This window comes from Pelophylax lessonae, assembly GCF_965119305.1.
Source record: "Pelophylax lessonae genome assembly, chromosome: 4".
In the NCBI taxonomy this organism is placed as follows: Eukaryota; Metazoa; Chordata; class Amphibia; order Anura; family Ranidae; genus Pelophylax; species Pelophylax lessonae.
In genome coordinates, this window is record NC_138771.1 from 482,167,299 (window position 1) to 482,179,431 (window position 12,133).

The following is a 12,133-nucleotide window of genomic DNA, read 5'->3' on the forward strand; positions in this document are numbered from 1 at the left end:
AGCAAGGATCCTATGAAAGACATTTCACTGATCTTTCTAATGATCTTTTGACTGTTCTGCCTCTCCAGTCTAAGCATTGAAAGTGTGATCTCTGTAATTTACAGTTGTGATGAGATAGCGATAACCCTCAATCTTAGCTGAATTAACAGACAGTGACTCGATCCAGACGACAACTTGAAGATCTTGTGAAGTTTAATCCATAAACTGTGAGGATTTTACAACAATGAACATCGGATTGGTCAAAAGATCATAATGGTATCCACTCTATGAGATATAAGGCTGGGGTGCATTACTGGGGAAAAAATAACAAAGGGGTGGAGCTATCTATACAGGATAAACTGAGCTAAGGGGAGGGGATGAACCAGGGGCAGGAAAATACATATAACATTTAAAGGCATATCACAAAGCATGTGAAATATGACACCTGCTCTGTGCAATTGTTTTTCACAGAGCAGCCCCGATCCTCCTCGGTTTCCCCCGCTGGCTCTCCTAGTTCCTCCTCCCAATTAGTGCACTAGTAGCAAGCAGCTTGCTATGGGGGAACTCGTGCGTGCTCACTCCTGAGCCGCCTTTCTGTCAGGTATGTCTTGGGGGGGGGGGGGGGCTGCATGTAGAAGGTTTTTTATTTTACTGCATAGATTGAACCTGCCTTTACAACCATTTTACAGAATTACTATAACTGATCTACTTATCATAAAAAGAATATCTGTAATGGTTGTTAGAGCTGCCTAAGAGCAGTCAATTTATACACTGTATATTTCAGTACATGGCAGAAGTATGCTCAAAACATATCAAAAGGAAAAGAAACAAATTACATTGTAACAAAATAATAGCAAATAAAAGCAGTGCCTAGCCAATTATGCAAAGTAATGCTAATTTCCAATTTTGCGTATTTGTGGAGCCATGCTTCCACCCAGTGGCGTAGCGTGGGTTGTCAGCGCCCGGGGCAAGGTAAGTAATTTGCGCCCCCAACATAAATCTACTAGACCACAACACTGACACCTATACTGACCTAGCTGACCACTACACAGACCTACCTTATTCCTACACTGACCTACCTGATTACTATACTGATACCTACACAGACCTACCTGACCACTACACAGACCTACCTCACCACTACACAGACCTACCTCACCACTACACAGACCTACCTCACCACTACACAAACCTACCTGACCACTACACAGACACCTACACTGACCTATCTTATTCCTACACTGACCTAACTTATTCCTGCACTAACCAACCTGATCACTACACTGACCTACCTAATTTCTATACTGACATCTACACTGACCTACCTGACCACTACACAGACCTACCTGACCACTACACAAACCTACCTGACCACTACACAAACCTACCTGACAATTACACTGACCACTAAACAGACCTACCTGTTTCCTGCACCAACCTACCTGATCACTATACTGACACCTACAGAGACCTATCTGACCACTACAGAGACCTACCTGATTCCTACACTAACCTACCTGATTACTATACTGACACCTACACTGACCTACCTCACCACTATACAGACCTACCTGACCACTACGCTGACCTACCTAATTACTATACTGACAATTACACAAACCTACCTGAGAACTACACAGACCTACCTGACCACTACACTGACCTACCTGTTTCCTGCACTAACCTACCTCATCACTATACTGACACCTACAGAGACCTATCTGACCACTACAGAGACCTACCTGATTCCTACACTGACACCTACCTCACTACTACACAGACCTACCTGATTCCTGCACTAACCGACCTGATCACTACACTGACCTACCTTATTACTACACTGACCCCTACACTGGCATTCCTGATTCCTACACTTACCTACCTGACACCTTCACTGACCCCTACACTGACCCCTACACTTACACCCCCACACTGACCCCTTCACTGACACCTACACGGACCCCCCTACAGTGACACCTACACTGGCCCCCCTTCACTTACCCTTCTTCCCTGCCCCTCCTTCACTGACCCCCCTAGACTGGCCCCCCTACACTGAACCCCCTACACTGACCCCCCCTACTCTAACCCCTTCACTGACACCTACACCGACCCCTCTACAGTGACACATACACTGGTCCCCCTTCACTGCCCTTTTTCCCTGCCCCTCCTTCACTGACCCCCCTTCACTGACACCTACACTGACCCCTACACCGAGACCTTCACTGACCTCTTCACTGACCCCTAGACTGGCCCCCCCTACACTGACACTTACCCCTCTACACTGACCCCCCTACACTGACCCCCCCCTACACTGACTCCCCTACATTGACCCCCCTACACTAACACCCCCCCTTCACTGAACCCTTACACTGACCCCCCTACATTGACCCCTTCACTGACACCTACACTGATCCCCTTCACTGACCCCTCCCCACATTGACACTTACACTGACCCCTTAACTGACCCCCCCCCCAACATTGACACTTACACGGACGCCCCCCCCCTTCACTGACACCTACACTGACTCCCCTACACTGACACCTACACTGACCCCCCTTCATTGACACCTACACTGACCCTTTCATTGACACCTACACTGACCCCTACACTGACCCCCCCTACACTGACCCCTCCTACACTGACCCCCCCCCCCTGCAGGCATGGTACAGGAGAATGCAGGGCTGTGGGCATGGTAATGGTACAGGAGAATGCAGGGCTGCGGGCATAGTACAAGAGAATGCAGGGCTGTGGGCATGGTACAGGAGAATGCAGGGCTGCGGGCATGGTACAGGAGAATGCAGGCCTGAGGGCATGGTACAGGAGAATGCAGGGCTGCGGGCATGGTACAGGAGAATGCAGGGCTGAGGGCATGGTACAGGAGAATGCAGGGCTGTGGGCATGGTACAGGAGAATGCAGGGCTGAGGGCATAGTACAGAAGAATGCAGGGCTGAGGGCATGGTACAGGAGAATGCAGGGCTGCGGGCATGGTACAGGAGAATGCAGGGCTGGGGGCATGGTACAGGAGAATGCAGGGCTGCGGGCATTGCACAGGGGAATGCAGGGCTGCGGGCATGGTACAAGAGAATGCAGGGCTGAGGGCATGATACAGGAGAATGCAGGGCTGTGGGCATGGTACAGGAGAATGCAGGGGTGAGGGCATGGTACAGAAGAATGCAGGGCTGAGGGCATGATACAGGAGAATGCAGGGCTGCGGGCATGGTACAGGAGAATGCAGGGCTGGGGGCATGGTACAGGAGAATGCAGGGCTGCGGGCATTGTACAGGGGAATGCAGGGCTGCGGGCATGGTACAAGAGAATGCAGGGCTGCGGGCATTTTACAGGAGAATGCAGGACTGCGGGCATTGTACAGGGGAATGCAGGGCTGCGGGCATGGTACAGGGGAATGCAGGGCTGTGAGCATGGTGCAGGAGAATGCAGGGCTGCGGGCATGGTACAGGAGAATGCAGGGCTGCGGGCATTTTACAGGAGAATGCAGGACTGCGGGCATTGTACAGGGGAATGCAGGGCTGCGGGTATGGTACAGGGGAATGCAGGGCTGCGAGCATGGTGCAGGAGAATGCAGGGCTGCGGGCATGGTGCAGGGGAATGCAGGGCTACGGGGCATACTACAGGAGATGCAGTGCTGAGAGGATGGTACAGGTGTACCATCCCCGCAGCACTACATCTCTTGTAGTATGCCCGCAGCCCCGCATAATGGCAGGTAGTGCGGCTGTGGAGGAGTCTCACACTTACCTGTTCCTGAGCGCCATAGATTTAAAAATAGCGCCGCCCGGCGGCAACACGTCATTGCGCGTGCGCCGCCGCCGCTCTGGAAAGCTCATATATGTTCAGCTATTCCTGGGAATAGCTGAACGTGTATGGCCTTTCCCGAGCGGCGGCGGCGCATGCGCTGTGACATGCTGGCACCGGGCGGCGCCATTTTTAAATTTAAGTAATCTAAGGAGTACGGTCGGCCCTGTGTTCCATTAAAAAGCCCCCTAAACTAGTGACACTTGCGGGGGTTGCGGGATGCGCCCCCCCCCAGATTTTGCGCCCGGTGCGGCTGGCCCCCCCAGCACCCCCACACTACGCCACTGCTTCCACCCCCTCCCACCGCCCTCCGGGGCTTCTACCGGCTCGCCCGTGCAATCGGCAAACCAGGGAATGAATCCCCTGGTGGCAGAAGTTTACCGTAGTGCTGACTGAGGACCAGAAAATTCAAATATCTTCAAAAATTGCTGCCAAATATTGTGTGACATAAAAAGCTGCAATGATTGCCTTTTTATTACCTAGGGTCTCTGCTTAAAAAAAAAAAAAAAAAAACATATACTGTGATGTTTTGGGGTTCTGAGTAATTTTCTAATATAAAAAAAAAATGACAGTTTTTACATGTAGGAGAGAAGTGCCAGGATTGGCTTTGGCTGGAAGTGGTAAAGCATATCTATGGTCTAAATGTAAAATCATATATTCATTTCCACATTGAATTTCAATTATTTCTAGCTTTATCCTAATAATCTGAACGATCTTGAAGTTTGTAAATTTACTTTGTGAAGATCCCCATCCCCCGCACATTTACTTCCATGAATTCTGTGACTTGTATTTACTATACCCTGTGAGTAGGCACTGCTGTGTCACACATTTCACAGAGCCTGCCTTCTGAACTATACTTTGGTGCAAGTTATTAGGAGTTGTTAGGAAATTTGTAGGAGGAATTATTTCATCTCTGTGTATCACCTGAGACTAGTCATTTTACTAGGTATACAGTATGTAAGGGATTACAAACACTTTACCAGTTTTACTGTTATATGTAACTTTGCCATGCGCTCTGCACTCCTCTCCTGCACATACTACCCACCTCCATACACTCCACACTCCTCTCCTGCACATACTACCCACCTCCATACACTCCACACTCCTCTCCTGCACATACTACCCACCTCCATACACTCCACACTCCTCTCCTGCACATACTACCCACCTCCATACACTCCACACTCCTCTCCTGCACATACTACCCACCTCCATACACTCCACACTCCTCTCCTGCACATACTACCCACCTCCATACACTCCACACTCCTCTCCTGCACATGCTACCCACCTCCATACACTCCACACTCCTCTCCTGCACATACTACCCACCTCCATACACTCCACACTCCTCTCCTGCACATACTACCCACCTCCATACACTCCACACTCCTCTCCTGCACATACTACCCACCTCCATACACTCCACACTCCTCTCCTGCACATACTACTCACCTCCATACACTCCACACTCCTCTCCTGCACATACTACCCACCTCCATACACTCCACACTCCTCTCCTGCACATACTACCCACCTCCATACACTCCACACTCCTCTCCTGTACATACTACCCAACTCCATACACTCCACACTCCTCTCCTGCACAAACTACCCACCTCCATACACTCCATATTTGTCACTTGCACATACTACCTACTTCCATACACTCCACACTTCTCTTCCGCACAAACTACCCACCTCCATACAATCTGCACTCCTCTCCTGCACATACTACCCACCTCCATACAATCTGCACTCCTCTCCTGCACATACAACCCATCTCCATACACTCCACACTCCTCTCCTGCACATACTACCCAACTCCATACACTCCACACTCCTCTCCTGCACATACTACCCAACTCTATACACTCCACACTCCTCTCCTGCACATACTACCCAACACCATACACTCCCCACTCCTCTCCTGCAAATACTACCCACCTCCATACACTCCACACTCCTCTCCTGCACATACTACCCACCTCCATACACTCTAAACTTCTCACCTGCACATACTACCTACTTCCATTCACTCTGCACTTCCCTCCCGCACATACTACCCACCTCCATACACTCCCCACTCCTCTCCTGCACATACTATCCACCTCTATACACTCTGCACTCCTCTCCTGCACATTCTACCCACCTCCATACACTCCACAGTCCTCTGCTGCACATACTACCCACCTCCATACACTCTGCACTCCTCTCCTGCACATTCTACCCACCTCCATACACTCCGCACTGCTCTGCTGCACATAATACCCATCCCCATACACTCCGCACTCCTCTGCTGCATATACTACCCACCTCTATACACTCTGTTCTCCTCTCTTGCACATACTACCCACCTCTATACACTCCGCACTCCTCTACTGCACATACTACACACCTCTATACACTCCGCACTCCTCTCCTGCACATACTACCCACCTCCATACACTCCGCACTCCTCTCCTGCACATACTACCCACCTCCATACATTCTGCACTCCTCTCCTGCACATACTACCCACCTCCATACACACTCTGTACTCCTCACCTGCACATACTACCCACCTCCATACATTCTGCACTCCTCTCCTGCACATACTACCCACCTCCATACACTGTACTCCTCACCTGCACATATTACCCACTGCCGTACACTCCACACTGTACATTCCCTATTTAACAATACCGCATTCTACACTATGTAAGGCATCTCAAACTCAATTAAACCACACTCCCTTTAAGCCACGCCCAATACTTAGCGCAATTTAGGCCACTCCCACATTTCACAGCACCGCGATGTGTACGCCACTTTTTTTTTTGCCTAGGGCCCACTTTTTATCTTGCACACAGGCCCACTGATTTCATGATATGCCCCTGGCTGAGGGGGTGGGTCTGTACTGGGGTGGTGGGCTGGGAGCCAGGGGGTTCAGTGCCGTGAGGGAGTATCTTTACTGGGGGGGGGGGGGGTGGAAGAATTTCCCCTACACTCCTGAGAGTGTAGGTACAAGTACTTTGGCATATGTTGCTTTGTGTACACTGTATGTTGAACATACAGTATACGCTGCCTGGCATTGTGTAATAATGGTGAGAGGGCATCTTGGGTATTTTCATTGCTTGGCATCCTGTAATATTAGTAAGGAGGGACTGTTGGGTATATACATTGTCTGGCATCTGGCATTGTGTAGTATTGGTGGGAAGAAGCTCCACCTTGGTATATACATTGTTTAGCATGATTAAACATTGTTGAACAGGGGCACCTGGATATATCCACGGCCTGGCATTGCGTACTATTGTGGAATAGGTATGTAGGGTGTATGTAGTGTCTGGCACCATACAGTATTGGTGAGGAGAAGGTCCTGGATATAAACAATACCTGGAAATATGAGATGTATTTGATGATGAGGGAACATTCACTGCACAGATAAGAGGGGCTCCATGTTATATACTCTGCCCAGCAGCATGGATTTTTATTGAGGAATGCCTATTGGCTAATGGCTATACACACACTTTTGCATTATCTATTGCTGCTGAAGAGGGGCTTATACTGTATTCACTGTCCTGCATCATGGCATATTGGTAGAGAGGATTGGGGGGAGGGGCACCATGGGATTTACACATCTTGGCATCCTTTAATATTAGTGAGAAGGCAATGCTGGGTGTGTGCAGTGGAAGGCATAGAATAATCTGCTGCAGGAGGGGCAGTGAGCTGGCAGAGAATGATGTCATGTGAGGAGGGATCTCTCTGGTCCTGATGAGAGGAGATGCAGATGTCTCCTCATCTCGGCTCTGTCTTCTCCTCCATGATTCCTGGCTACACACTAACATCAGGCCTCCATTCCACATTCCAATTCCACATTCTATTGTCTGTCTGCTGACACTTCACATCAATGGTGATGGAGCAGAGGAGAAGATTGTACGCCTCAATGATTCCCTCCATCCTGTGTATACTGGGGCTCTGGGTTCAGGTGAGAAAAGGCCTCTCTCTATTACTATCTATTACTATCTGCTCACAGTGTGTCAGCATCTGGAAGAAGAGATTTCATGTATACTGTGTATATATCTGTAAATGGGAGAAATGTATCTGTGTACAGAGGACATTAGCATATAGTTAGCATGTACCTATGTATCGGGGTCATAAGCGGTATAGTGTGCTTGTATCGGTTTATAGGGGACATCTCCCTATAGTGTACATGTATATAGGGGATATTACTGTATAGTGTGTATCTGCATCTGTGTATAGGAGACATTACCGTATAGTGTGTGTGCAATTGTGTATAGGGGATGTTATTGGTTTTGTGTGTCCGTATCTGTGTATGGGGGATATTACCATACAGTATTGGTATCTGTGTATAAATGACATTACTGTATACAGTGTGTGCATCTGTGTATAGGGGACATTACTATATACAGTGTGTGTATCTGTGTTTAGGGGATATTATAGTATTGTGTGTGTATTCGAGTAGGGGAGACTTTACCGTATAGTGTGTGTATATCTGTGTATAAGGGACGTTACCGTATTATGTGTGTATGTACAGTATCTGTGTATAGGGGAAATTTTGTATAATATATACAGTATATATATATATATATATATATATATATATATATATATAATATTACTGTATAGTGTGTGTGTCGCTGTGTATAAGGGATGTTACCGTATTATGTGTGTATGTATCTGTGTATAGGGGAAATTTTGTATAATATACAGCATATATATATATATATATATATATATATATATATATATATATATATATGGCATTACTGTATAGTGTGTGTGGCGCAGTGTGTAAGGAAGGCATGTTACCATATTATGTGTGTATAATAGGGGAAATTTTGTATAATATATACAGTATGTATGTATATATATATATACATATCCATATATATATATATATATATATATATATATATAAATGACATTACTGTATAGTGTGTGTTTGTAGCTGTGTATAAGGGGGATGTTACCGTATTATGTGTGTATGTATCTGTATATAGGGGACATTTTGTATGACATACAGTATATATATATATATATATATATATATATATAGATATATATATATTTAGGACATTACTGTATAGTGTGTGTGTGTAGCTGTGTTACCCATATACTGTGCATGTCTGTCTGATTATATAGGGTATTACCAGTATATGTACATTACCGTATGGTGTCTGTGTGCATCCCTGTATATTGGACTTTACCGTATAGTGTCTGTGTACATCTCTGTATAATTGCTGGCATGGTGTGTATCTATATATATATGACATTACTGTATAGTATGTGTGTGATGTTACCGTAGTGTGATGTTACCGTATTATGTGTGTATGTATCTGTGTATAGGGGAAATTTTGTATACTATACAGTATATATATATATATTTAGGACATTACTGTATAGTGTGTGTGTAGCTGTGTATAGAGGACATTACCCATATACTGTGCATGTCTGTCTGATTATATAGGGTATTACCAGTATGTGTGCATCCCTGTATATTGGACATTACCGTATAGTGTCTGTGTGCATCTCTGTATAATGGACATTGCTGGCATGGTGTGTATCTTTGAATGCAGAGCCTTATTGCTTCCCCTGTATTGTTTGTGCCATTTCATTGGTTGGATAGCGTACTGTGTGACTTCGGTATGGTGACTTTGGGTCCATATTCTTAGAATCAAATTGCCTGTAGAGTAGGGAATGGCTTATACCACTTTTCTAGGGGTTGATTGTTGGTACCCCAATACATATTGGGGGCATTTTTTCTTTTAACCTTTCAGGTCTTCTAGGGAGAAAGAAATGTTAAACCTGTCCAAGGTTTTGCTATAAAAAATATGTTACTCCAACCTTTATTCCTGATATGTGCCTGCTGTACCATGTACTTGTATGAAATATGATCCTCTTCTTTTTGTATTAAAATACTCAGTGATTCTGCCAGTCCCTCTACTTTCCTATTACAAACTGACCATACTAAGCATTAAAGCAAAGCATGGTCCATTTTCTGGATGAGCTGGGAACTCAGCCTGCTCTCCTCCGAAGATTAGACTTGCACAGCTGTTCACTGGGAAAACCAGTGAGCTACAGTTTCTTTTCCCCTAGCTCTCTGAGCTCCTTATGCAGCTGAGAACAGAGGGAATTGTTAGATCAACTTCTGTCAAAGTGGAATGTTGGAAAGCTTTTGTGTAGGGATGCACAGATACCCTTTTTTATCGGCGAATACAAGTACCGATACTTTTGGTCAAATACAAATACTGATACTATGTGGTCTGATTTTGTCCATACAAAATGAATGACCGCAAATCGCACTGCAAATAATTACATGCAATTTCAACAGGAATGGGGAAGATTCCTGTCTGATTCACATGCATTTTCCCCACTGTTCCTGTGTAAACCCAGGCTTGTCATAGTAATTTTAGCCAGGGCTCAAACAGGAGAGGTGGGGGAAACTACATGACATTCGGAAACCGCATTCCTGTTCAAATTCCATGCGATTGCGATTCTTTGCAGTGCGATTTGCACCCATTAATTTTGTATGGATGCAAATTGCACTGCAAAATATCCGTTTTGGGTATCGGGAGAATTTTGACAAGTATGAATACTCATGAAAATACTCGGTATCGGCACCCATACTGGTATCGGTATATCTCAACTTTTGTCGAATGGCTGCAGCCACTGATCACTGTATTCTGAGAGCAGAGAGTCCTGCTGTCAAAGATCTTAGCAGGGGGAAGAGGTTTCCTTCACACACCTTGCTTGTGAGAATGGAGGAATCTGATCATTTTTTAGCTCACGTAAGTGGCTGAACAGAAAAAATAAATTAATCCTAAAGGCATCTGCGCACATTGGAAATCGCAGAAGCCACTTACCGCACTAGGAACCGCATTGCGAGCTGCGATTTTAAAAGGGAAGCAGGGACCTTTTCACTGCGTTTTCAGGAGACCAAGCAGCCCATTTAAATGAATGAGTGGCTGTGTCCCTGCAAAACACGGCTCGCAGAGCCGCACAAGTGTGAACTAGGCCTAAGATTGGGTTCAAACTAGTGCGATCACAGACATCGCATGTGAGTCACACCGCATTGCTGTGCAGATCACATGCGATGTGTGCGTGATGCAAATTCAGCCATACAAACTGTATGGCTAAAATCGCATGGCATTCGCACCAAAATGGTGCAGGGCCCTTTTTGGGTCTGCACTGGAATCGGATCGCATAAGTGTTCACACCTATGCGATCCGATTCCTGCACCATTTAAAAGTTCACACTGTGATCTGCGAACCAATCTGGAGGTGTCATTAACTTTACATTGACACCCCCAGTGGTTCGCAGTTCAATGTGAACCAGTGTGAGATTCAGGTGCGATGTGGGAACCGACAATGAATTGCAGGGTTTCCCGCATCACACCAGTGTGAACCGGGATTAAGTGCCGATTCACACATATGCGATGCGGGAACCCTGCAAATCCACTGTGGGTTACCGCATCGCATTCAACTCGCAGGCAGTTCACACTGACATATGCAAATTGCTGGGGTTGTCAATACAAAGTTAACGACACCCCCAGATCAGTTCGCATATCGCAGTGCGAACTGTGAGTTCGGACAGGAATTGGATCGCATAGGTGTGAACACCCATGTGATCCGATTCTGGTGCGAACCAAAAAAAGGGTCCTGTGTGACTTTGGTCCGAATACAATGCAAAATAAGCATTACAATCTGTATGGCTGAATTCGAAACACACAGACATTGCATGTGATTTTCAGAGCAGTGCACTGCGAATCACATGTGATATCTGACATTGCATATGTGTGAACGGGCACTAAGGCCCCTTTCACACATATGGACCATTTGTCCGTTTTTTCATCCATCTGTTGATGGATGAAAAACGGATGACGACGGATGATCATCCATTTACATCCGCTTCCGTCAATATCCATTTCTCTATCGCTCATTGACAGACGTAGTCTTCTTGATTCTCAAGAGCTGGGTTATGTTGTCTCCGCAGGAGTAGGACTAGGCAGAATGACAAAACGTTCTGGCTCCACCCTAGGGGGCAGTCCCTGAGGGTATATCCTCCCTCTCTCTGCTACAGGGAATCAGTTTTTTTCTGTCTAGTCAGGAGTAAGGACCTAAGCTCCTTGCTGGGATCTTTTGGTCCTGGCAAGACTTTTTTCTTTAAAGAAAGACATTTTTTAGGTAGTTTTTTCTCCAGTGTTTTTTTCCTGTGAGATCTTCAAGCAAAAATGCCGGACTGGGCGACACTTGTGGTCACCCCAGCCGGCCTACGAGCGCGTGCAGACCAGGCACTGCGCTTGGTCGGCCGCGACATATTCAAGTAAGTATGCGGGGCCGGGC

General features: G+C 46.5%; 1 protein-coding gene across 1 annotated transcript in view; it reads left to right on the forward strand.

Moving 5' to 3' along the window:
* The first annotated feature begins 7,512 nt into the window (after positions 1-7,512).
* The window catches only part of PTPRO (protein tyrosine phosphatase receptor type O), a 121,069-nt gene continuing 116,448 nt past the window's right edge, over positions 7,513-12,133 (forward strand). Inside the window, exon 1 of the mRNA XM_082254542.1 lies at positions 7,513-7,755. Coding sequence (XP_082110668.1) covers positions 7,678-7,755 — 78 coding nt within the window. The 5' untranslated portion in view covers positions 7,513-7,677. The remainder of the gene's footprint in view (positions 7,756-12,133) is intronic.